Source organism: Crotalus tigris, unplaced genomic scaffold, assembly GCF_016545835.1.
Source record: "Crotalus tigris isolate CLP2741 ecotype Arizona unplaced genomic scaffold, ASM1654583v1 scf7180000019422.807890, whole genome shotgun sequence".
In the NCBI taxonomy this organism is placed as follows: Eukaryota; Metazoa; Chordata; class Lepidosauria; order Squamata; family Viperidae; genus Crotalus; species Crotalus tigris.
Window position 1 is genome coordinate 478335 of NW_024097531.1, and position 27755 is coordinate 506089.

The window sequence follows — 27755 nt, forward strand, 5'->3', positions numbered from 1 at the left end:
AGAAGTACTTGTTCCTTCAGCAAGGTCTTCCATAACCGTGTAAATTCGTGAAAATTGCAGATCCAACATAGGGAAAGGCTAGTTTAAGAGATGTATATAGAAATGTTAAGTCAAGATTTTAAACCATGGTTTGTTGAACAATCGTAGAGACCTAGCTGCTGTTATTAGCACAGGTAGTCCTCAACTTATAACAGTTCATTTAGTGACCGTTTGAAGTTACAACAGTACTGAAAAAGTGACTTATGATCGTTTTTCACATTTAACGTCTGTTACAGCATTCCCAGGGTCACATGATCAAAATTCAGATGCTTGACTCATATTTATGATGATTGTGGTGCTCTGGGGTCATGTGATCACACTTTGCGACCATCTGACAAGCAAAGTTTATGGGGAAGCCAGATTCACTTAATCGAATAGAGCTGGAGGGGACCTTGGAGGTCTTCTAGTCCAGCCCCCTGCTCAAGAAGGAGAACCTATACCATGTCAGACAAGTGGCTGTTTAGTCTCTTCTTAAAAATCTCCAGTGAATGATCATGTTACTAACTTAACAACTGCAGTGATTCACTTAACAACTTAACAACAACTTTACGACCTTTAAGAGCATGGTGACAAAGTGGTTTGAATGTGAAGCACTGTAGGCTAACTCACTGCTCACTCCAGGAGTTTGATTCTGAATGGCTCAAGGTTGACTCAGCCTTCCATCCTTCTGAGGACTCAGATTGTTGGGGAGGGAATATGCTGACTCTGTAAACTGCTTAGAGAAGGCTGTAAAGCAGGACCCCTAGTCCGTGGAGTGGCACTGGGCCATGACATGCCAAAAACCAAGCCATGCAAACAAGCGAAGCTTCATCCATGGGATGCAGGCAGCACGCAAAATCATGCCCTCTCAGGTCTGTGGAAAAAAACTCTCTCCACAGACTCTCCACCAGTCCCTGGTGCCCAAAACGTTGGGGCCTCTGCTGTAAAGCACTATGAAGTGGTATATACCGTGTTTCCCAGAAAGTAAGATCTACATCGAAAATAAGCCCTAGCTTGATTTTTGGGATGGGCATAATATAAGCTCTATCCGAAAAATAAGCCCTAGTTTTGGGGCAAGGCACACACCTAAAAATCAAGCTAGGGTGGGGTGTGTGGAGCTACCCCACACGGCCCACACCCATTTACTTTGCAGCCAGACCTCTCCTCACCGGCCTACTTCTTCTGTGGCGTCTCCAGGCCTGCATTTTGCAGTCAAAGGCCTTTCCGAAAGGCCTCTGCAGCTGAGAATTGAGCTATGGATTGAATCCATAGCTGCAGTGGCCTTCCGGAAAAGCCTTTGACCACGAAATGCAGGCCGGAGCTCCATTCTCAGCTGCAGAATGAAGCTGCTCCTTCAGCCGCAGAAGGAGTGGGCCAGCTGGGCGGGGCTGTCAGTGCTAGAGGTGAGTGGAAAACACTCACCTCTAGCACTAAGATCTGTTGGAGGCAAAATAAAAAATAAAAATAAGACCGGGTCTTATTTGCAGGGAAACACGGTAAATCTAAATGCTATTGTTATTGCTATTTCTTGCCACAGTTGTTAAATTAGTAACACAGCTGTTAAGTGAATCTGGCTTTCTGACTTTGCTTGTCAAAAGATTGCAAAAGGTGATCATATGACCCTGGGACATTGCAACCGTCATAAATATGAGTCAGATGCCAAGCATCTGAATTTTGATCATGTTACCATAGGGATGCAGCAGCGGTAGTAAGTGTGAAAAACCGTTACTTTTTTCAGTGCCGTTGTAACTTTGAATAGTCATTAAACAAATGAAGGATTACCTGTACTATAGTCACTGAAGCAAAGAACGTGTTTTTTGCAATCAGCACTAACACCAGTGGTATGGTTGCGTTTTCAACATTCGTAGCTTGGGGGTGGGTTCCAAGGATTTCAGCAAAGGAACTTAAAGGCCACAGTTTGCCCCACATTCTCTGTCTAAACCTGAAAAGCAGCAGTTCTTCAGGTCCTTGAACAATTTGTACTAAATCCTTCAAATCAAATTAAAATTATTCCAGTAGCTTTGTCTTTTACCTAATGCTTACACAGAATATTTCATAAAAATAGTGTGCTAGACCAAGGTCCAAGATTAAAGTCAAGGAGAGGGTAAAAACATTGCGACTGAAATAACAGAAATAGATGGAACCAGCGGTCCAATGAGCAGATGTGCTGGTATACACTAGTTAATTTCTCCTACTTGGTTTTGGTTTTTCTTGTCAGTTGACATTGCTAAACCAGACCAAATGGTCCCATCTATGGTTTGCGTTAGCACAGTGGTTCTCAACCTTTTTATAGCCACGACCCCGGTCGTAAATCGAGGACTACAGGCCCGGGAGCGCCGCGCATGCGTGGTGCCGCCCCCTGCGCCGGCTGAGGCATAGCCGGCAAGGGGCGGCGGCAGGCAGGCCGGGGCGCTCCTGGGCAGCCGCGGCAGGCAGGGCGACCACCAGCTGGCCCAGCCCAAGGCAGGTAAAGCACCTGCCGGGCCCCACGCATGCCAGCAACCCTCCCTGCGCCCACCGCTGCCCCGCTAGGCTTACCTTGGCCGCTGCCTGTTTGGGGCGGTGGCAGACAGGTCCAGGCACTCCCGGGTGGCAGCGGCGGCGCAAAGCGACCATCGGCTGGGCCACCAGCTGGCCCAGCCCAAGGCAGGGAAGGCACCTGCCAGGCCCCACACGTGCCAGCAACCCTCCCTGCGCCCGCCGCTGCCCCGCTAGGCTTACTTTGGCCGCTGCCCATTTGGGGCGGCGGCAGGCAGGCCTAGGCGCTCCCAGGCGGCAGCGGTGGCGCAGGGTGACCACTGGCTGGGTCACCAGCTGGCCCAGCCCAAGGCAGATAAGGCACCTGCCAGGCCCCACACACGCCAGCAACCCTCCCTGTGCCCGCCGCTGCCCCGCTAGGCTTACTTTGGCCGCCGCCCGTTCGGGGTGGCGGCAGGCAGGCCCAGGCGCTCCCGGGTGGCTGCGGCAGCGGTGGCGCAGGGCGACCACCGGGTGGGCCACCAGCTGGCCCAGCCCAAGGCAGGTAAGGCACCTGCCGGGCCCCACACGGGCCAGCAACCCTTCCTGCGCCCACCGGCCTCCCACCCCCGGCCCTCTTTTACTTACTTTTTAATTGCTCAGCAGGGAGGGAAGCTGTGCAGACTGTTCCCCTTGCAGCACCGTTTGCAGACTGGGGCTTTTGGCGGGCTCAGCAGGTCAGAGACAGCCCTGGACAATTACTATTGGCTTTTGAAAGCCAATAGAATTAGACTCTGTTCAAGAGAGTCTATTCTATTGGCTTTCGAAAGCCAATAGAATAAGAGGGAGTAGCAGAGCTAAGGAAAAGGGGGAAAAAATGTCGGATTGCGTTGTTTGGCGACCCCCGTGAAATGGTTGTTCGACCCCAAATGGGGTCGCGACCCACAGGTTGAGAAGCGCTGCTTTAGCATTATTTCCAAACCAGGCTTGTTTTCCCCTATAAATGATAGTCATAAGTTAAGAACTATAAATTGGCTCTAGCTTATTGAGAAAAACGCAAGCCAAGATTCATATTGATTTGTTCAGCATAATGGTAAAAAAGCCACAGAAGGAACTTTCTTTATTTGTCTAACTCTCCCAAGTGAGAGGAGAAGCTATATAGCAATAATTAAGTAGGGGATGTCAGCTGGATCATTTCTGCTGAATGATCTGTTTGAACTGGTTCAAAACAGACTTGAAAAGTCTTGTGTAGATTGTTTATTCCCATATGAAACAGAATTATAGAATGTTGTCAAGAGATGTTCTACTAATTGAATGTCAACCTTGTTTTTAAATTAGTCATGACTAATCTATAAGCCAGCCAGCTATAATTTAAACATTGGATTTAATATTAACGTAGTTGAATTATGTCAGCAACTTGAATCCGTTCTGGTTTGCCATTCAGACAGCATATCGTACACTATGCTACGCAGATTTATGCTAAAAGTAACCTAATGTTTCTGACAGCTCAAGTGTGACATGAATATAATCCATATTTCTTAGAGAAACTAATCTAAGTTGTTTATTTTCCAATACTGCTGATAGGACTATATCTCTTAGTGTCACAGTGGTTGAGATTCTGAAGGTAACATATTGTTTGTGGATCACTGCTTTTGTCTAAAAGGGTAGATTGGAAAAGAATAGCAAAGGTTAATTGAGTTTGTCTGTCAAGGTGGGACAGATACAGATGGTCCTTTTGTATGAAAATTACATTGTCAACTTAGAATCCATGGGAGGCAAGCACAGCATCACTGTATATCTTTTAATGGTGAAAAAGACACTTGGGGCTTTAGAACTAAAATTGAAAAGCAATTATGGTAGGAAGATGCTTAGTACTTAACGATAATTCTTATTGTATAATGATTCCGTATAATTCCGAACTCCAGAGCAGTTTTGCCAGTTTGGGCAATCTCCTGATATATTGTCTTGACCTCACCAACAGCCATGTTGTCTGGGATTCTGGAAATTGAAATCTGCAGAATTCAAGAGCATCTGTTTGGAATAAACTACCCTACGGCAGGGTTCCCCAACTCCCGGTCCGTGGACCAGTACCGGGCTGGGGTATGCCAGCAATCGGTTCGCACAAACAAGCAAAGCCCCATCTGTAGGATGCAGGCAGCACAAAACCATGCACTCTCTGGTCCATGGAAAAACTTCTCTCCACGTAACTGGTCCCTAGTTCCCAAAAGGTTGGGGACCTCTGCCCTAGAGGAACCTTTCTTACCTTCACACATTTAAGATGTATTGAAACTCTCCAAATTCTAGCGAATTTGCTTGCTAGTATTTACCATTCCAACGTATCTGGATGGTGTCATGTTAGAGAATGTTTCTGTAGGTGATTACCACAGTCAGTCCATAAGAGAGGATAATATGGGAAAATACGACCAGCTATTAATAGTATGCTTAGTTCAGCAAGAGGCAACAAAGTTCTTGTACATGGATAGATTTCCTTTGAGAGGCTTTGTTGAAACAATAGGTTGGCAGAAGTAGCATCCCATTGTAATGTGTCCAGTAATGGATTTGGTAATATCTGGGATGTACAATCCAGCTTTTCTGAATCTCCTATCTGCCTTGACTCTGAAACAAGAATAAGTAAGAGGAAGTTTACAAAAGTCATAATTTATTTGGTATAGTTGCTTTGAAAGTGTTTATTTCCTAGATTGGAAGATTAAAGTGCCTCTCTCTTAAATCTTATTGCCTTCTTCTCTTATTCCCCAGAGCTAATTGTATAGTTTTGAAACATACATGGCACACTGAAGCACGCATGTTCATTGTCAAGCTAAAAGAGATCACTGTCAGCATTAAGTGATCATCTGGGTCCGTTTCATGAATACCATGCGAAGGTCAAACATTTTAATGTTTAGCTAGTTTTTATTGTTAACTATAAAATAGAGTAACTAAACCCTATAAAAAGGAAACCTTATGGTTCAGATTTACTGTGTTATATATATTCTAAATACTTTAATAAAACAAAAATGAAAGCTTTTTAGTTTTTTCGACTGGTTAATTCAACACATAGTTTGCAAAGCCTTGCCTCGCCTCTGTCTGTCGGTTGTATTGTGGTTCACAGGCTTGGTGCAGATAATAAGATTATAAACCATGTCTTTCTAGGCAAGGAACATATACTACTATAATAGTTGTAATAAGTCATTGGATCCTGGGAAATTAGTTAGCTTTTTTAAAGAATAAGAAATGGGAGAAGCACAAGAAGGCTCAAAAAGAAAAGGTCATTGCCTACATAAGGTAAACAAAGTAAGCACCAGTGGGTAGTGGTGCAATTTATCGCTTCTGAAATTATATTTCCTTTTGCAGTTATTATTTTTAGAGGGTGCACACAAAAAAAGAACAGAAGGAAATAAAGATATTTTTTTCACAGCAAAATAAAAGGAGATCATGAACAGCAGGCTTGAAAAAACAGCCTGTACAAAAACGTTGCCCTAAGAAGCATCTCTCCAATTTTCTTCATGATTGAAAAATACAGGGTCATGATTCAGAGTTCTAGTAAATTGGTAATCTATACAGGTAGTCCTCAACTTATGACTAATTATGAATATATGAATAACAGGAATATAAGTATCAAGCGGTAGGTGGCGAATATAACTAATACTCTGGCCTCCTACTTTCTCCATAACAACAACCCTGTGAGATAGGTTAGGTCAGAGGTAGGCAACCTCGGCTCTTTTATGACTCGTGGACTTCCAACTTCCAGAATTCCTGAGTCAGCATAGCATAGCTGGGAGCTGAAGGAGTTCTGGGAGTTGAAGTCCACGAGTCATAAAAGAGCCGAAGTTGCCTACCCCTGGGTTAGGTTAAGAGAGAGAGAGACTTTAGCCTGGTCTTACAAAATTCAGCAGAAAGCATATACACCTGAAAACTTACCATATAAAGAATGTCCATTGAAATGTACAATTCTCCCATGTACACCTTTTCTTTGTGTACTCATATTATTTTACTTTGCTGCAATTTGTACTCTGTAGTTCAGTGGTTCTCAACCTGTGGGTTGGGACCCCATTTGGGGTCAGACGACCATTTCACGTGGGTCGCCAAACAACGCAGTCCGCCATTTTTTTCCTCCTTTTCCTTAGCTGTGCTACTCCCTTTTATTCTATTGGCTTTTGAAAGCCAATAGAATAGACTCTCTTGAATAGAGTCTAATTCTATTGGCTTTCAAAAGCCAATAGGAATTGTCCAGGCTGTCTCTGCCCTGCTGAGCCCGCCAAAAGTCCCATTCTGCAAACGGTGCTGCACCAGTTGAGTAGTCCTCAACTTATGACCGGTTGAGTAGTCCTTGACTTACGATCGGTTGGGGGTCGCGGCATTAAAAAGGTTGAGAACCACTGCTGTAGTTGCACTCTGCAGTTTGGAAGTGTGAACATTTTAAATCTTCCTGGTTCGGACAAGTTCTGTAACATATTCATCTGAGATGTACAAATCCTTTGTTTTCATGCAACCGGAATGTCTTCTTGTCTAAGGGAAGATTCGGGTTTGAAATGGGATACCTCATTCCGAAATTAAGGCTTCGCTTGGTGTTTTTACGCCTCTTGTCTTAAATTTGTAAACCGCTTATATTTTCTCGCACACGGAAAATACTTTGCCCAAGAATAAATAATTTGCCTGTTTGACAGCCCTGCAATAAAGTATTGATCAGTTTGAGAGACTGAATACTGTACAAAAGGTAGGAATCAGGGCAGTATGTGTATCCTTACTTCGTTTTTTACTGGCGACAACAGATCTTTTTACAGTGGTGTCGTCATGTGAAAGTTGGAAACTGGATTGCTTGGAAGAGAATTGAAAACACTCCTGCCTTAGCTCTTTTCTCATGCGACTTGGGTCTCCTCCTCCTTGCTAATCAAAGAAGGGCTGGAGACATTGGAAGCACAATCCAAAATCTGCAAAATCATGAGCAGCAGCAATCACATTTTTATTTATTTATTAAATTTGTTGGCCGCCCATCTTACCTCAGGGTAGCTCTGGGCGGCTTACAATCATAAAAAATGGGGAAAAAACTGTAGAAAGATAAATATGAATAGTGTTGTCGGCGGGCTAGCCTTTACGAGGTGCATTTCACTTCTGTGAAGACCTGGGAACCACTTCAGGCTTCAAAATGGCTTTCTAGAAATAACACTGAAGTTGTTGACATAAGAAGAAAATAAACATTTCAGGTTTAATGTTCTCAGGCAGAGAGTTCCAGGGATGAATTCAGTGGGAGGAAAGCATGGCAATAAGCCAAAAATATACTATGGGGTAAGGAAAATTGCCCCCATCCAATGTAGGTTTTCTCTTTGCATGCTTGTATGATGTGCTCTTTGCTGTTTCTCCTAACAGGTGAAAAGCCCAGAAGGTCGGCACAGCTTGAGTTCCCAGTACAGGATGCATTCTTACTATCCCTCCGGCTCTTACTTGGGACAAAGTGTTGGGGGCCCTGCCTGTGTTCCCCAAATTTTTACTTTTGAGGAGAATCCTTCTTACTCCGAAACAAAAACAAATGGTAAGCATCTTGTCAACTGTCATGGGAAGAGGTTTTAGGGCTTCTACTAAAAAGCCAGTGGCTGACTGGGTAGAGGCAGGTAACATTGGAAATAGATAACATTTTATTATAATTTTCTAAACGTTTGCTTCCATTTTATGGTAATCATTTTTTTTTCTCCAGCCTTATTCCTTTCTTCAGAGAATAAATATTTCCAAGTTTTGGTTTATGTTTGTGCTTAGGGACTTCTTCCTACTTGAAAATCTGTGTGGTTTTGTGGCCTGCAGTTGCTGGCATAGCACTAAATTCTTCTTCCACTTGAATACGTTGAGATAGATAAATCGTTGGGGGGGGCAGTATTTTACTCCTTCTCAACACCCTGCCCTCCATATGTAGCAGACTGGCAAAGGAAATCTGGGAGCTGTTCTCCAATCAATCTGGTGGGCATCTACGGTAGTTGGAAAAGGTTGTTTGTAGGAATTTGAAGGAGAAGAATTGTTTACTTTGTGCATTTTTAAATTGCAAAAAATTCAATGTTTTCCATCACTATTGACTACTTGTCCAGACAATATTCCAGATTCTGATATTGTTCCCTAAGTTAGTCCATCAGTCAGCAACAGGCAAGCAGGGAGATATAATTTACTGAATTCAGGCAGACTTTTCTCAGCTCTGACAAAGTATTTTTCCATAGTAGAGTGACCTGCCAACCTGAGAAACAAAGGTACGCTTCGTAAAGTTGTGAATACAAAATCACATGGCACACTTTTGGGTTGATCCTTCCAATAATTCCTCTGTATCCTCCATAATATGATTATTGTTCCAGGCACACTATGTACATTTCTATTTTAGAGGCAGACATAAGTCTCCAGTCTTCTCTGTGTTTGCAATAAAAATGTAGAAAGTGTCGAACTGTGTACAGGTAGTCCTCGACTTACAACAGCTCATTTAGTGACCGTTCAAAATTACAACAGCACTGAAAAAAGTGACTTATGATGTTTTTCACGCTTTGCAACATCCCCATGATCATGTGATCAAGATTCAGATGCTTGCCAGCTGGTTCATGCTTATGACGGTTGCAGTGTCCCAGGGTCACGTGATCCCCTTTTCACAGCTTTCTGACAAGCAAAGCCAATGGGGAAGCCAGATTCATATAACAACTAGGTTACTAACTTATTGCAATGATTCACTTAACAACTTTGGCAAGAAAGGTCGTAAAATGGGGCAAGACTCACTTAACAAATGTCTCACTTAACAACAGACATTTTGGGCTCAATTGTGGTCGTAAGTCGAGGACTACCTGTACATGTTTTGAAATCAAAATATAAGGATTTGAAGGATGCCACTTGTTCCTTCCCTCTTTATTTGCTACTTCACATGTGAATGTCAGAATTCTAACAACTTTATAGCTTAAAGATCTCAGTAGGTGGCAGCATCTGGCAACCATGTCTGCCACAAAAGTGAAATGGGTTGTAATTGTTCAGTATTTGGATGGGATACCTCCACTTGTTTACAGTTGTAGACTAAACTGATATTAAAAAAAAAAAAACCTCAGAAAAAAAATCCATTAACAAGCCATTTTCATTTTGCTGCCAAAATGTTAAGTTACTGCTTTGAAGAAGATCATATATTTATAGCTTCTATAGATTCCAGTTCGGTTTCCATTGATAGCCAGTTTATTGCTGCCTCTGCATATTGCAGTACTGTGTTGAACACAAAATGTAACCTCCTAGAATTCAATTTCAATCGGGTTTCTGTTCCTTACGCTTATAGAGATGGGTGTTAAATCATGGGGTTAATATCAGGTGAAATATCAGAAACCAGGAGACTGGATTGAAAGCACCACTACATCACTACCCATTTCTACCTCTCCCAAACTTTCAGATCTACAATAGCCCCATTTGTCCTCCTGGCAGCTATTTTGAACCCTCATCAGAATCCACCAATGCTCGCCTCAGCTGACCAACAATCAGTATCGGCCTTCTGCTAGCATTCTGTTCACCACATCCGCCACCATACAGAAGTGCCCTAGATAAATCAGTCAATAATCTTGAGTCAATTTGTGGCTTTCTTGTTGTTCACTGCTAGCCAGAGATGACAGCATTGAGGAATGAATTTTATTTTTCTGCAAGTCTTTTAGGGCCTTTCTCTTCTTCCCTATCCTCGAGGGAGCATAAAATTATATGGTGTGAAAGTTTGTCCTCATTGCTGATACCTATCCTATCTCTGTCCTCAGTTGTTGCCAGTCACCTGGCTTATCCTCTTAGATAGTCATTGTAACATGTCTTACATTAGAGCAACAAATCAGATTAAAGTATAATTTCAGATTAGTACAACATGTCATTAAAAACAAGGTCGAGGCTATTGTATCCCAGCTGTGTATTAATGAGGTTCATCTCTTCTTAACTTGAGCTCAATCAAAGTTCAAGTTCAAGTCCACTCCATAACTGAAGCTTACTTGGGCTACTTACTTTCAACCTAAGCTACCTCACAGGGTTGTTGTATGCTATCCTGAATTCCTGGAGCAAAGGCAAGATGCAAATCTTATCAATCTGTCAGTGATGGCAGCAGCTAGTCAAATATGGCTACAGGTAGTCCTTGACTTAACAATTGTAATGGAACTGCCCATCATAGTCATTGGACATGATAGTTGTAAAGTAGATCACCAACCCAATTTTATGACCATTTTTAACCTCAGTAGAAAAGCAAGGTCTTTCTTTGCTGTGGGTCAATTTAGCTGAAAACTGGAAGTAAATCCCAGTTTCCAGCAAAACTGTTGCAAACTGCAGTCACATGACCACGGGATGCTGCAAATGTTGCCTAGCACCTACCATGTGGCATGTGACCATAGGGGGGGAGAGGCAGGCTGGCCATTGGAACTTAGGATCTGGGTTGTAAGTACCCCCCCCCGGAGGTCTGTCATAACTTCAAACTGTCAAGCCATCAGTCATAAGTCAAGGGCCATCTGTTGTCTTAGACTTGGGTAATAAGCAGGATCAGATGCTTGAATGGGAGGCTTTGAATTAAATGGAGAGGTTGAAGGAATATTCCAGAATATGGCAATGACAAATCACTTACATGTTGTTACAGAGAAAAAGAGAAAAAGAAAGAATGTGCTTCTCTGGAATAACATTTGATTCGAGGATAAATTGTTTAAGATGAAGTTATGTATATTTATTTCTTTTGGGAAAGGCTCTAGAGAAGTTGTTCCCCACATACAAATACCAAAAAGTCTGCCCTTTCGCCTTCTAATCTGTTAAGTCTCATGGTGAGTCAAGCTCTTTGCCATGAGAAGGGTTGTAACCAGCATCTTAAATTTCACCTGGAAGCTTCCTGAGAGCCAGTGCAGCTCATAAAATAGTAGTGTCACAGGGGTGCACTAATAGCTACCGATACTATGCCACTCTATTCTGGACCATTTGTAGCTTCTGAATGGTGCAAGGTTTTAGTGATCTTGACAAGGCCCCCTCATCCACGAACAGGCCCAACTGGCACACAGGATAGTCATCCTCAGTTTTATTTTTAGTGATTCCTTGCTAATCGTTTCAACTTGCCTTTGGAATTGTTTAACTCCTAAAGCCTTGTAAATGTTCAGATTATGCTCTGTGACATCAGGAGGACTGAGAACCACAGAGTCAGAAATGGTCCCTCTCTTCCTCTTTCTTCCTCTCAGATGTAACTAGCAGCGTGATGGCAAGGGAAGAGGAGGCTTTGCAGTGAGGCTTCAAGAACTTGAGGGACCATGGGATTGTGGTCACTAGAGTTTAGGGAATTTAATTCAATGCTGAATTAAGACATCACAGAGTCATCAAAAAGGGAATATGTCAAAGAGGTTCTCCCATTGCTGCTGCTGCTGCATGTTAAGAAGAAGGAGATTTTATTAGGCAATTAATAGGACTAGGTCTATTCAACTGTAAATGTATGTATGTATGTATGTATGTATGTATGTATGTATGTATGTATGGAGGTCTTTGGTTGTTCGGGTTTTCTCCCGCGTAAAATTGGAAGTGTCTTGGCGAAGTTTCGACGAAGTCCCATTTGTCATCTTCAGGCTGGTGCTTTCAGCTTCGTGCTTCGAGGACATATGTATGTACGTACATATGTATGTACGTACTCCCAGGACTTCAAGGCAAATAATTTGGGCCCAACTGAAGCAAAATTCCAAACTTGAGTACTTAGAAGTTATTTCTTTTACTCCTTTCTCCCCTCCAATTTCTGAATGGAGAGTAGATAAATGTAATTATGGACTGATTTAGTTGATACCCATGGAAACAATCCTGAAAGAGCAGCATATGTAGAAGTGATACGGTGTTCACATGTTCGGTCTTGCTTGCTGGCAAGTCATTTAACTGACACTTCCTGATTACACTACTTCCTTATAAGCCATGAATTGTATTCTTCCTAACTCCTGAGTCTCTAGCTATTGTTGGTGATTAATTTGTGAATAGAGTTGAAAGGGGCAACATGGATATTAGAGTTATGCAGCATTTTGTATTTTAGAATATGGAAGCATCTGTCTGCAAGTTCAACCAGAGGCTTATTTTTGTGGGATTGTATAGGGCAAGGGTAGGCAACCTTGGCTCTTTTATGACTCGTGGACTTCAACTCCCAGAATTCCTGAGCCAGCCATGCTGGCTCAGGAATTCTGGGAGTTGAAGTCCACAAGTCATAAAGAGCCAAGGTTGCCTACCCCTGGTATAAGGGATTGTGCTTGGAAGAGAAGTTTGCAATCCTAGAAAAAACAGCTGCTTTTTGAGTGCCCCCATACCACCACCACCCTAAAGCAGCTTTTCAGCTTAAAATCTCTGCATTTTTCTGGTGGATAAGATCATTTTTAAAGGATTGATCCTAGTTTGGTGGCTTCTCAATTTTAATTTTTCTATTATTATTAAGGGATAAAAGAAAAATAATAGAAGTACAAACGGCTTGTAATATTGAAGTGGTTATCGTACCTCAGCTTTAAACAGAGTCCTGAACGTAACTAAAATGATCCTATAAACATATAAAAAGAAAACAGTATTTAAAAGGCAGTTCAAATCATGTTTTAAAAAGAGCAAAATCTAAAGTCTATCAAAAATAAGATTTCAGTGAGCATCAGAAGAGGAATCACAGCAACCAGATAGATTTGCTGGGAAAAGCTTTCCTTAGGGCTGCTATAATAGTAGCTTTTTATGTAGTCTGCCATCTCAATAGTAGTGGAATGTGCATCAAACACCTCCAACCCAATCATGGGGGCCACGAGCCAGTTTGGTTTAGTGGTTAAGACATCAGACTAGAATAGGAGTGTTAAACTTGTGATGTCGCGCAACGTATCGGGCCGGTTTTGCCATTGCTGGCAAGGGGGTGGGCGTGGCTTCAGTATGATGAAACCGGCCCACGGGCCAGCAGTTTGGCACCCCTGGACTAGAAAGTGGGAGACCGTGAATTCTAGGCCCACCCTAGCCATGAAAGCCAAATAGATGACTTTGGTCCAGCCACTCCCTCTCAGCCCAACTCATCTCACAGGGTTGCTGTTGTGAGGAAAACAAAAGGAGGAAGATGTGTTTGATATGTTCACCACCTTGAGTTATTTGTAAAAACAATGGCAGGATATAATCCCAAGCTTATGACATGCTTGCTATGATTTTTGAACTCAGCTTACTAATACAGATCTGAAAATTCAAGCATGCTGCTGACTCTCCCAGTATGGAGTGCTGTAGTGGGAAGTCAGAGCCTTCTAATCACCCATTTTTCATATATTACATGATAGTTGGTTAGGTTTAGTATTTCTATTAACCCAAGGAAGACAGTAAACAAAGAGGAAAGGCTAAAAGTCTCCCTGGGTTCCTACTAGGTTTTGAATAGGTCATTGATTCAAGGTAATAAGAGTCAAATCAATCTTGTAATTCTCCTAATGTAAATGATCAGACACTAAAAGAAGATTAAAAGTGATTCCCTCAGAATAACTAATGCTCAGAGTGATCACCGAAATCGTTTGGGACAACTTTGCTTATTTGCGTGAGAGTTTAATGCTTGATATTCAAAATTACTTAGACCAGTTTGGTTGTCCTCAACACATTTTAAATATTCTGCCTTGTTTGCTAGGTGACCAAAAGATGATTTAAAGTCTGAACAATTTCTGTCGGGTAAATACATAAGTGGATGGATGAATTGGGAGTCTGTAATTGGTGGGAAGGATTGTGAATTTTGGGCCATCAATCTTCATTATGTTTACCTACTGTAATTGTGGGAAGTCATGTGAGCAAGATTACATCTTGGGCTGCAGGCAATCCTATGCACACTTAACTGGGGGGAGGGTAAGAGCCATTAAACCCAATAGGAGTTACTCCAAGTACACGCAGAATTTATTCTTGTCCCCTGTCCTTGATCCTAAGTTAGGACACTCTTCAACATTTGTAGGAGTTCTGCAGCTGACTTGGGAGAAGCCATCTAGAAGACCTTAAGACAGTGTTTCCCAAACTTGACAATTTTAAGGCATGAGGACTTCAACTCCCAGAATTCCACAGCCAGCAACGCTGGCTGTGGAATTCTGGGAGTTGAAGTCCACATGCCTTAAAATTGTCAAGTTTGGGAAACACTGTCTTAAGATAATAGGTGCAGGAGCAGGTTCTATGATAACTTACCATGGCCAGTTCGCCACAGAACAACTCACCAAGACTGGTTCCCATTGACTCCCTGTGATCTAAAAGAGAAATGAAACAGGGAAATTAGAAATCTATAGTCCTCCTAACACTGCTGGACTACAACTTCTATTTGTCATCACTTGTTGTACTTTAGAATACACTTGAAGACAGAGGTTGTTTATTTTTTCTATTAGAAATTCAAGACCACAATGTAATTTCCAGTGTTGGCAATTTTAGATAAAATTGCATAAATCCTTGCAATTTGATATTGAGTATATCTTGTTAAAAAACAAGCTAGCAATCATATCAACATTTTTTTAAATAGTCTAAGTATACTTCTAGGCAGGTGGTTCCCAATTCATTGCATAGGTCTTCTATCTTTCCATCCATGGATAAGATGAGATAAAGTTATAAATTGCAAGCCTCCATAATCTAATTTTCCTGATTTTTTTCTTCTATAGAGAAGAGGGCAATGTGATTAAGCAATCAAATGTGCCCTGCAAAATTTGATCAACGCTTTGCACAGCAAAATATGACGATTCAATGAGTGAATTCTTTTTTATCTAAACTTTGGTGCACAGACTATAAAGCTGGCATCCTCACTAAATGGCTACAATGATTGGAAAACGATATAAATGCCCGTGTTTAAAAGCAACATGACTGAAAATTTAAGATAAGAGTTCTGACAAACAATGACACTAAGGAGTTATAGCAGAAAAGTTAGAGCATATATTTTTGTTGATGGATTTTATAAGTTTATTAATGATAGCAGCTAACAAGGCTTGCCATTGTTTCAGTTAAAACATAATTAAACTTACGAATAATCAGCAGTAAGTATATAAACAACAACAGAAAATAGTGATCAGAATGAAAAAAATATAGAAATTAATATTACTATCTATATATAAGTAACCCAAGGACAGCTAAATATGTATTCCTACCATATGATTCATGCCTCCATCCATCCATTTAGTTTTCCAGCTGTATGAATGAAAGCAAATTATATATTATCTAAAAACACAACATATAGACATGTAAACATATACGCACATATATATACATATACATGTATATACGTACATATATATGTGTATGTGTGTTTGTATATACATATATATGTGTGTGTGTGTTTACGTGTCTATGTTGTTTTTAGAATATATATATATATATATATATATATATATATATATATATATATATATATATACATATACACACACACATACACAAACTTTTCAGTCTTGAGAAAACAAAAGCTATCCTCATATAACAGCCAAATTCCTACATAACTCAATTTTGACATCTCATCTGGTGTGAACTGCACTCATTCCTAGTGTAAACCCCACCGCGCTGTGCAATGATATACTGTAATGTCACCTCGCAATCTGGATTTACTATAAAGGGCTTCTGACGAGTTTCAGAGCAGTAAACATTGCAGCGAGGTGTATTTCACACTGAGCTGGTTTTTATGAAGAACACTTCACCGCCCAGCCACAGCACCCAGATGATGAATGGTGAAAGATGCGTGACAAGCTTCATCATTGTTTGTAAATCTTAACTGTTCCCGCTCACTAACTCTGCAGGCAATTTTCAAAGACAGCGGGGCCGACAGAAGGACAGCACAGCTCTCCTGAAGGTTATTCAACTTGTACTTGGCCTAAGGGCTGCCTCTGAGGAGGTCTGCACTGAAAAATAACTTTCTGATTATCAAAACAGCAGCCCTGAGGATACATTAATGGGAGCCAACTGAAGATATCCCACCTCCACCTGCCGTGGAGGACTATTTCCAAGGATAAGATCCAGAGCAAATGTGATTAAAAATTGTCAGCCCTACTAGATAGATCAGATCAAGAAACTGGCTCCACAAGAGATACGTTATAATAACAGAATCTTGCAAGTCTTCCTGTGTGTTTGCCTTTTTCTGACACTGTCCTTAAGATTAGTAAGCATTGATATTTTAAATGAAGTTTTTAAATATGAGATAGGAAAACAGAGATTAGTGACACATAAGCCGAACTCAGCCCTTTGTGTGGAAATGTCTGTCTGTCTTCTCAATCCAAGAATAAAGAAAGAAAATGGCAAGAGAACAAGGGAGGGTAGCAATATAGAAAATAGATTTCCTAGTATTTCCAGCTTTCACTCGGGAGTGTGGGACAAGATAGATCAACAAACGCAGATTTATTTTAAGCCACAGGGAAAAGGTACCCGGTTCCATTACCTCCTATATATGAGAGCATCTTGGCTGACTGAGTTCACTCATGTCACGATTGATGCAATGGCTTCCCTTTCTGAATGTTTCCCACTTGTTCTCCTGATTGTTGCTATGGCCAGACCTGTCTTTTTGTGCCCTCTTTCTCTTTAAGCCAAATGTGGTAGTAGTGAGGAAAAAAAAGTGTTGGCACTATTGACCTTGCCTACATAATCCTTCTGGGTCCAGTGAGAATGTGGTTGGTGGTGCCGATGATGAACTGGCAGAAGGCTGGGTTCCTGATTTTGTACTCTAAGATGTCGGTCTGATGCCGGTAAGGACTAGAGATAGTCCTTTACCTGCAACCATTCATTTAGTGACCAAAGTTAACAATGGCACTGAAAAAAGTGACTTACTACAGGTCCTCACACTTTGGACCATCAAAGCATCCCCATGGTCACATAGTCAAAATTCAGGCATTAGACAACCGGCCTGTCTTTATGATGGTTGCAGCATCCCAGGGTCATGTGATTGCTCTTGCGATTTTTTTTTTCCCCACCTGGCTTCCAAACAAGCAAAATCAATGCTGGTTTCACATAACTATTGTGTGATTCACTTAACAACTGTGACAAAAAATGTTGTAACGGCTCACTTAACAAATACTTTGCTTAACCACAGAAATTCTGGTCCTAATTCTTGTTTTAGGTTGAGGACTACTTGTACATAAATATTTGTAGCTCTCTGTATTAAACTTTGACCAGAATTACCACCATAATTAATTGATTGGAATTTTGGTTGTAAGTTGTGCTGGTCTTTAAGCGCAAATCTTTTGGCAGCAGTCATTAAGTGAATGCAGTGATCGTTAAGCAAACCCATCATCTTCTACGGGCATTTTTTTGCCCAGAAACCAGAAGCAAACATCAGTTTTCAGCAAAAAAAAAGAAAAAAAAATGTAAATCAGAGTCACGTGAGTGAAGGAGGTTGCAAACAGCCATGAATGCAGACCAGTTTCCAAGTGCCTAAAAAGTGATCATGTGACTGTGGAGACCCCTGGCCATTGGAACTTCAAATGTGGGTCATAAATTCCCTTTTGGGGGGAGAGGGTTTCATTGTAACTGAATAGTTGCTAATCAACTGGTTGTAAGTTGAGGGCTGTCTGTACATGTTAGATATGTACATGTTTGCCAAAGTAATCCAAATTCTGCAAGAAGAGAATTTTTCTGGAGAAATGGAAACATTAGTGGGATTAAGATAGCCCTGCTGGGTATGTGTTAACCCTCACCAAACACACAGCAAGTAAGAGCGCAATTATACGTAAGCTATTACAAATTAGATTTATATTAAAGTAGATGAATTATTTGCTTGGCACTTCAGCAGCTGTTACCGATAGCAATCCTCAGGCTGAGGTACTGTTTGGAAACAGTCCGTGATCCATTAGTATTTTATGGAAACTTAGTGTAGAGAAATGTTGCTATAGCTGGAGTCTGTGTGACCATGGAAGTAGAAAGTTGTCTAACATAAATACCAGAAAAATGCCCATCAACAAAGGGTAGACAGCATTGCATCTCTAGAGAACTACACAGAAGAACAATAAACTAATGGTTCTCTCTCTCAATAGTTTACTTCGGTAGTTTTCTGTTTCTTTAATGGTTGCAGCTTTGAATACTGATTTTTTTTTTTTTGCCATTGTACATTTGGATTCATGAGGAAAAGTGATACCTTTGTGACTCAAACTTTCACTTTTGTTCCTGCTTCAGCAGAAAAATAGCCCTTGATGACAAAGAGCCCATCAGAGATAAGCAAACTGAAGGGGAGTGAAAACCATGCATGAGAAAATAAGCTACTTAAGGGGGAAGGGAGTGAAAAGAGAGCAAAGCTGCCTGGCAAATAAGGAACCTCTGTTTGTTGATGAGATAGGGGACAACCCCCCCCCCTTTACAGCATCCCAGAGCTGTCAATCACCTGGTAATGTTTCTACAAGTGAAAAGTCAATGTGTTGTTGTTTAATTTGACATGACTCTTGAGCTGCGGAAAGGAACAGCATAATCGCTGCAGGGGACAGTTAAGTAACTGTGCTCCATGTCAGCATGTCTCGCTCTGACTACTGCACTAAACGCTTTGCTGATGAGCGATAGATTTGGTTAAATACCAGGATAATTGCTAGCTATAGCACCCAGCACTCTTGTAATGCCTTGTAGTACATCAGTACCAGCTCTCGCCTCAGGCAGTCGGCGGCTTATCCACTCAAGAGGGCACTTATGTTCAATTATATTGTTCTCTCTTCCTTTTGGAGAAAGCAATTGTTGCTGAGCCAAATGAGCTATAATAAATTATATTTCTTTCCCCTCTAGACCTGTTGAAGTAGATCAGGCATGCAAATGCCAAAGCTGCTATTTTCTAAATCTTGCCAGTAATTTTTTCCCCTGCCTATCTACTTCAGATTATATGATTTTTGCCAGGCAGAGGTGCCATTTTAAAAATCTGTATACATACATACATACATACATACAATCAAATTGCTCCATCAGTATGAACCAGATATTTACTTCTTCCTGTCTCTAGTATGACCACAGTTGAGCCTAGAATTTAGGTTGCTAAGTGGGAAATTTGTTAAGTGAGCTTTGCCCCATTTTACGACTGCCCACATTTGTAAAGTGAACCACTGCAATTGTTAAATTAGCCACACAGTTGTTAAGTGGCTTCCCTGTTGACTTTGCTTGTCAGAAGATTGCAAAAGGTGATCACATGACCTTGGGGCATTGCGACCACCATAAATATGGACCAGTTGTCAAGCATCCAAATGTAAATCACATGACCCTGGGGATGCAGCAGCGGTCATAGGTGTGAAAAATGGTCATAAGTCACTTTTTTCAGTGCTGTTGTAACTTCGAATGGTCACTAAATGAACTGCTATAAGTTGAGGATTACTGATATTCATATGTACAGTTGCAGAGTGGGGCCTTTAGTTAGTGTTTTGTGTCAAAAATCATGAATCTTGTGGCACTTTAAAGGCTAACACATTTATTGCTACGTAAAGTTCTGTGACTCACAAAATACTTGAGCAACGCAAGTTCTAAAACAGCATTGGAATCTGGTTTTATTGAAGATAGACAATCTTTGTTTCTCGTCTATTTAATGCAGGATTTTAAGACTGCTTCCTCTGTTTTCTGGGACACTCACTAAGCAGCAATGCTAAAATCTTGAAACATTGAAAGCAGTCCTAGTTGGAGATACTTAAACTAGGAAAGCCAAAGACACACAATATACATTGCTCCAAATATAAGTCTACCATTTAAGCTAGCCTAGCATTGTGTGATGGAGAAGAAACTGCTCTTTGTCATTCTCAAACCACTTCAAAGAAATTTCCACTTGTTCCATTGTCTAACTAGAAGTTACGAGACAGTTTGGTGTAGTGGTTAAAGGCCATAGGCTTGAAACAGGGAGGTAGGAATCCTGCCATAGGTACAAAACCAGCTGAGTACGTTTGAACCAATCATTCTCTCTCAGTTTTTGGAGGAAGCTTTCAGAATGGTATATATACCTTCCCATAAGCTCTCAGAGCAGAAAGGTACAGACATTATATTGTGTCTTGCTCTAATGATTTTCCATGACTTAGGCTGCTGATTTTGAAGGTGTGGGGGGAGGGAAACTTGCTCTATTTTTACACGCAACTTATATCCTGTGTAATGTTTTGTAGCTACACTGACTACCAAGGGGCAACATGTGACTGACTTCATCCTTTATTGAGACACTTCAGATGCATCTAGCTAGATACTGTTCGATGGGGTTCAAACCTTCTACCAGGAATTAACTCACAAACACGTGGAAGTTATGGAAAATGCTATACATGAGAGCAAGACACAATATAACATCTGCATTTTTCTGGTCTGAGAGTTTAAGGAAAAGTAGACTGTATATGAGAGCTTCTAGATATCCTTTCTTACTACCATTGAGCAAGAGGACCTGGACAGTCTTTTAAGGCAATGCGCTGAATATAGTCGCCTAAAGTGAAGAAGTCTGTGAATTCATTTCCCCGTAGAACAGTGGTTCTCAACCTTTCTAATGCCGTGACCCCATAATACAGTTCCCCATGTTGTGATGACCCCCAAGTGGGTGTGGCCACCAATAAGAGGGAGTAGGACAGCTAGGGAAAAGGGAACAAAATGGTGGACAGCATGGTTTGGCGACCCCCATGAAATGGTCGTTCGACCCCAAATGGGGGTCCCGACCCACAGGTTGAGAACCACTGCCGTAGAATGTTTGAACCCACAAAAGTCCCATTAAAAGATGAAAGTGACCATGTAATGTACATGAATCTGTCCACATAATCACATATTCCCTTGGATTTCCAGCCTTATAGTCCCTCTACTTGAGTCCATCTTGGCTACATTGATACAATCTGTTTTTGAGTGGAGAGATGCCATTAATCACCTGAAGTGGAGTTTCATCCGTATCTGATGAAGTTTTCCCTTAACTGAGATGACTAGGCAATAGCAATAGCACTTAGATTTATATATTGCTTCACAGTGCTTTACGGCCCTCTCTAAGCGGTTTACAGAGTCAGCATATTGCTCCCAAAAATCTGGGTCTTCATTTTACCGACCTCAAAAGGATGGAAGGCTGAGACAACCTTGAGCCTCTCAGAATCGAACTGCTGGCAGTGAGCAGTGAATTAGCCTGCAATACTGCATTCTAACCACTGTACCACCATGGCTCTGTGCCACCACCAGGCCTAAGCAATTTTGGAGTATGGGGTGCTAGATTACAAGCCCAAGATTGGGATAATCAAGAGAAGGAGTTATATTTGAATAAAAGTACCACGATAGGGAGAACAAACTTAGAGCCCGAGTTCTAAAGCCAGCATCCAAAGTTCAATATTCAGCACAGAACAAAAATAAAAACAAATCCTCCTAGGACTTAATGTCCCTACTTATAGAGTCCTATTTTCCCAGGGTTTTCTAGGCTTTATTGGGCCGAATTTCATGACATTTCTTCAGGTACCTATTTGAGAACAAAGACAGTCCAAATTTTGTCTTTTGTGAATCCTTTCATTAGGGGAGACATTGACTAGGTTTTAAGAGTGCTTCAAAGTTCTCCAACAAGCTGGTAGGTCACTCATAATTAAGAGGCCCCTTAAACTACTACATTGATGCTTTGAGGTCAACCCCGAGGTCAGGAAAGAAAGCTCTGGGGGTTTCTGACATGTACATTTGATGTTTACAGAAATAAAATCTCATTGGGACTTAACTCTGAAACGATGTATACTTAGGTGTCGCTTTTATAGGACAGGTACATTAATATTTACTGTGTTCAGTGGGACTTATTTCTAGACAAGTGTGTTGGAATCCTGTGGTCACATCTGTGGTGCTTTTTGTTCCACAACAGGAATTTTCAGTCAATTTCCTTACTAAAAGGGGAGAGGAGAAGGGGAAGAGATACAGAACCCAGTCTCTTTTCTTCCACTTTCTTCCCCGCTCCTCTTTTATAAGCTATTGTTTTTTTTAAATGAAGTTTTGGAGAAAAGAAAGACAAGATGAAATGTGTTTACACTTTTCTTCATTTACACTTGTTGCTTTGACACAACTTAATCTTCTTCCTAACTACAAATGAATGGGTGAACTGCAAATGTATGTTATAATCCTTCCATTTATATCTCTTACATTGCTTTGAATGCCAAGAATAAAAGGACTGTCGGAAATTATGCCAGGAATCTGTCATGTTATGCTTATTTTAGATTTTAATGAAAAGAATTGGTGGTCAAAAGCATCGAAAAACTATGCGATGAAGTATTAGATACGGAAACAGTAACATGTTAGGGCAAATAGGGGCAGTGACTGAAAATATTTATTTCATGTCCAGTTACTAATTATAGTGAGATTGGTAATATGTGAATAAAAAGGATAGAGGTTTTAAGACAGAGGAGCACTTCATACTATGGAAGAAGAAGTAAACTGGATCTTAGGCCACCATTTTAGCAATAGCCTGTTCAGGTAGTCCTTGACTTACAACAGTGTGTTTAGTGACCATTCAAAGTTACAGTGGCACTGAAAAAAAGGCTTATGACCATTTTTCACACTTATGACCATTGCAGTATCCCCATGGTCACATGGATCAAAATTCAGATGCTTGGCAACTGGTTCATAACAGTTGCAGTGTCCTGGGGTCATGCGGTCACCTTTTGTGATCCTTTGACAAGCAAAGTCAATGGGGAAGCCAGATTCGCTTAAAATTGTGTTAATAATTTAATAACTGCAGTGATTTACTTAACAGTTATGGCAAGAAAGGTCATAAAATGGGACAAAATTCACTGAACTGTTTCACTTAGCAACAGAAAGTTTGGGCTCAATTGTGGTCATATGTCAAGGATTACCTGTATTTGTGTATTTCCAGAGCTGGATTCTATTTGCCAACATGATTTAGAAATATACACACGCTTTGAAAAGGATTTGAAAGCTGTACTTTGGGCCACACACAAGCAAAAGCACCTCTCTGCTCTTAAAACAGCTTGACCTTTTTCTCTCCAAACCTGAAAAAACAGGATGATGCTTTAGGGCAGTGGTTCTCAACCTTTTTAATGCTGCGACCCCCAACTGGTCGTAAGTCGAGGACTACTCAACCAGTCGTAAGTCGAGGACTACTCAACTGGTGCAGCACCGTTTGCAGCGCAGAGACAGCCTGGACAATTCCTATTGGCTTTTGAAAGCCAATAGAATTAGACTCTATTCAAGAGAGTCTATTCTATTGGCTTTCAAAAGCCAATAGAATAAAAGGGAGTAGCACAGCTAAGGAAAAGTGGAAAAAAATGGCAGACTGCATTGTTTGGCGACCCCCATGAAATGGTCATTCGACCCCAAATGGGGTCCTGATCCACAGGTTGAGAACCACTGCTTTAGGGAATGTATTAACTCATTAAAGTTAATATAATTTTTAAAGCAACAGTGTCTCTTTTAGGGTTTTACAGAAATCTGAAAAAATGAGACTATCTTGATTCATAGTAGATGCTCTCTGCCCATGTGAAACTATTAACTCATTAAGGTTAATATAATTTTTAAAGCAACAGTGTCTCTTTTAGGGTTTTACAGAAATCTGAAAAAATGAGACTATCTTGATTCATAGTAGATGCTCTCTGCCCATGTGAAACTATTAACTCATTAAGGTTAATATAATTTTTAAGCAACAGTGTCTCTTTTAGGGTTTTACAGAAATCTGAAAAAAATGAGACTATCTTGATTCATAGTAGATGCTCTCTGCCCATGTGAACTCTGAAGCTGGTTTTTGAAGTGTGCGCAATCGTCATGGAATTCCTGCCATTTCTTCTTATTAAGTAAATAGCTTGCATATATAACTACTGGGTTCAGTTAGCAAAAATGAATCTAAGCATTCCTGGACTTTGAATCCAGGTTAACCAGAACTTGAATCTAAGTAAAATTGGTACGCTCCCTTTTTGACAGATAATACATATCTTAGTAAATAGAATATGACTAGAATATGACTATGTTGACCATTGAAACATTAGAATAGTGAATCAGACATAGCACTACATAGAATCATTATTTCAATATGATCATCTTAGTATATATTATACCCAGTAGAAATTTGGGCTTGGAATAACTAGGATAATAGGTAGAAGCACCTGAAGGACTTTCCCAAACCTATTATGCTTTTCTGAAATACATTGCTGTCCCAATACATTCCTTTTCTTTTAGATTCAAATAAAAACAAAAATAAATACATTTGTTTTTCTTCATCTGTACTGACTCATAGTATGGATGATATCTTTTCCTTAATTTATCTAATTTTCCTTCTTGCTAGTTTAATACATCCTATTCCCTAAAATGCCTCATTCTTTAAGGATTTGAATTCCATTTAATTAACTCCTGGTAATCCTCTTAATGGACTTCAAAAGAGAGAGGTGTAAAACCTTTTTTCTGTTTTGTCTTTTTTGACAACATTGCAGTTAGATTATGTATAAAAGATTAAACAAAAGACAGTCTTTCTTCCAGATCAGTTCTGTTACATGACCAATAGCCAACGTGGAACCATAAAAAACCCCATTTGCCCTCTTGCAATTTGATTTCTTTTCTTTTATTTTGTGAGGATTTATTTAGTTTTGGATACATCAAATTAATTTTGATTTTGTTTTCATGAAAACATGGTTAACTTTAATCAATTTAGTATTTTTCTCCCAATCTGCAGGAGCTCTCAAGTTAATTATTGAGGACAATGAAATATTGTTTTTCTGGCTTTTATATATTCCAGTTAAAAACATCCATTTTTAATTTCACATACCTTTCATTGTACAGTATGTGTCTGTACTTAAGGTTTCTGTTCAAAGTTTGATCATGATACAGACATTTTACCTGGGAAAGAAATCCTTACCCTCATTGCTCTTTATTAGATTACTTAATTTGGGCTGGTAAGGATTTCCTTTTTAGCATAATCTTGCTTATAAATGTTGACTTAGAAGCAAATTCTGTTAGATTTATGACCTTAGTACTTGGGAAGATTCTGGAAAAGATAATCAAACAACGAACCAGCGAACACCTAGAGGCAAACAAAGTCATTACCAAAAGCCAACATGGGTTTGTCAAAAACAGATCATGCCAGACAAATCTTATCACATTCTTTGACCAAGTGACAAAATTAGTGGACCAGAGGAATGCTGTGGATATAATTTATTTGGACTTCAGTATGGCATTTGATAAAATAGATCACAACCTACTACTTGATAAGATATAAAAATGTGGGTTAGATAATATCACCACCAGATGGATTCGTAGCTGACTGACCGGCCATACTTAGTGTGTAGTCCTCAATGGAACTACATGGAGGGAAGTGTGTAGTGGGGTTCCTGAGGGCTCTGTTCTGGGTCCAGTGCTCATCAACATCATCAATGACTTGGATGAGGGGATAGGTGGGGAACTCATCAAATTTGCAGACAACTCCAAGCTGGCAGGAATAGCCAACACTCCAGAAGAAAAGCTTAAGATACAGAAGGATCTTTACAGACTTGAACATTGGGCACTATCTAACAAAATGAAATTCAGTGGTGAAAAAAGTACGATTCTACATTTAGGTAAGACACACCAGATGTACAGGTATAGTTTAGGAGGTACCTTGCTCAATGGTAGTAACTGTGAGCGGGATCTCGGAGTCCTGGTGAACAATCACTTAAATATGAGCCAGCAGTGTGCTGCAGCTGCCAAAAAAGCCAACACTGTGCTAGGCTGCATTAACAGAGGAATAGAATCAAGATCACGTGAAGTGTTAATACCACTTTCCAATGCCTTGGTAAGGCCACACTTGGAATACTGCATCCAGTTTTGGTCACCATGATGTAAAAAAGATGTTGAGACTAAAAAGAGTACAGAGAAGAGCAACAAAAATGATTAGGGGACTGGAGGCTAAAACATTCAAGGAACGGTTGCTGGAATTAGATATGTCCAGTTTAATGAAGGATGAGGGGGGACATGATAGCAGTGTTCCAATATCTCAGGGGTTACCACAAAGAAGAGGGAGTCAAGCTATTCTCCAAAGTACCTGAAGGAAGACAAGAAGCAATGGACAGAAACTAACCAAAAAGAGAAGCAACCTAGAACTAAGGAGAAACTTCCGTACAGTTAGAACAACTAATCAGTGGAACAACCTGCCTCCAAAAGTTGTGAATGCTCCAACACTGGAAGTCTTTAAGAAGAGATTGGACAGCCATTTGTCTGAAATGTTATAGGGTTTCCTGCCTGAGCAGGGGGCTGGGCTAGATGACCTCCAAGGCCTCTTTCAACATCATCATCATCATCATCATCATCATCATTATTATTATTATTATTATTATTATTATTATTACTATTATTATTATGGCTTACTTTCAGGTAAGGGGAAATAGGTTTGCAACCTTAATGTAGGTTCTTAGCTGAAAGAACATAAGAATGTGAAAAAGCTTTAACAAATGAACTTTTCAGAGCTTAAATCTTTAAAATATTGCTTCACATTAAGAGTCTAATGGTCTTAAAATGTAAATACAAATAACATTTTGCTTTTCAAGCATGACTCTGTTAGTGGTTTCTCACATCTCTAGAAGCATATTATATTTTCTAGGCCATTGACTTAACAACAGTTCACTCAAGTTAGTCTGTGCTTTGTATGGTGTTGATCCATTGATAATTTTATTTTGAAAGTTAGTTTTCCATTGGCATTTTTTTCTCATGATAGTGGCTAAATAATATTTACTCATATAAAAATATACACAAGCAAGCAAACAAATTCAAAGCCTGACTAAGGATGTATTCTTCAAGACATGCTCATTGCTTTTCTCTGTAGTAAACAAGTTGAATGTCTTGAGCAATGCCTTCTCAGGCTAATCCCCTATGAAATAAGGGACAGATAATGATCCTATTGAATTGCTAGAGGAAGGGTCTATTCCTCATGTCACTCTCAAGGATTCTCATTCTTAAAAGCCTTTAAAATTAATCTAATCTAAACAAACCACACTGAAGTTTGCAAAATACACTTAAGATAATAATGACCCTGTTACCATAACCCACCTAACTAAACATCAAAAAATGGGTCACTTGGCCAGTCAACTACAAGGTGAGCTAGATACAGTTCAAAATGGATTTCATTTTGAGTTAGGATTAAACTAATTCCATCCCATCCGCTGTGTGGGAAAACTAAAACATAGTCAATTTGGCCTTACCTACTCAAGGTAAATATGCTGGAGAGCAAGTGGAGATTGAAATGTTAACTTCTCTCTATTACAAAACTCAGTGACAATGCCTGGAGTTGCGGAACAAATCTCCTAAGCCATGTCTACTGTTGTCTGGTCATTGGGGAAGGGAAGAGTAATGTCATGACCTCTTGCGAGTGTTCTTTTGGTACAGGAGCTCATAGATACGAAGGAGCTTCTGGGGGAAAATGTATGGCGATGTTTCTCAATCAAGTGGTTTTTATTTCAGTTAGTATGCTTGTA

The 27755-nt window shown here is 40.3% G+C and overlaps 1 protein-coding gene across 1 annotated transcript in view; it reads left to right on the top strand.

Annotated features, from left to right (window-relative positions):
- Positions 1–27755, top strand: part of DMRT1 (doublesex and mab-3 related transcription factor 1) — a 75739-nt gene that overhangs the window by 37239 nt on the left and 10745 nt on the right. The window contains exon 4 of the mRNA XM_039362313.1: positions 7840–8002. Within this exon, the coding sequence (XP_039218247.1) occupies positions 7840–8002 (163 nt within the window). The remainder of the gene's footprint in view (positions 1–7839; positions 8003–27755) is intronic.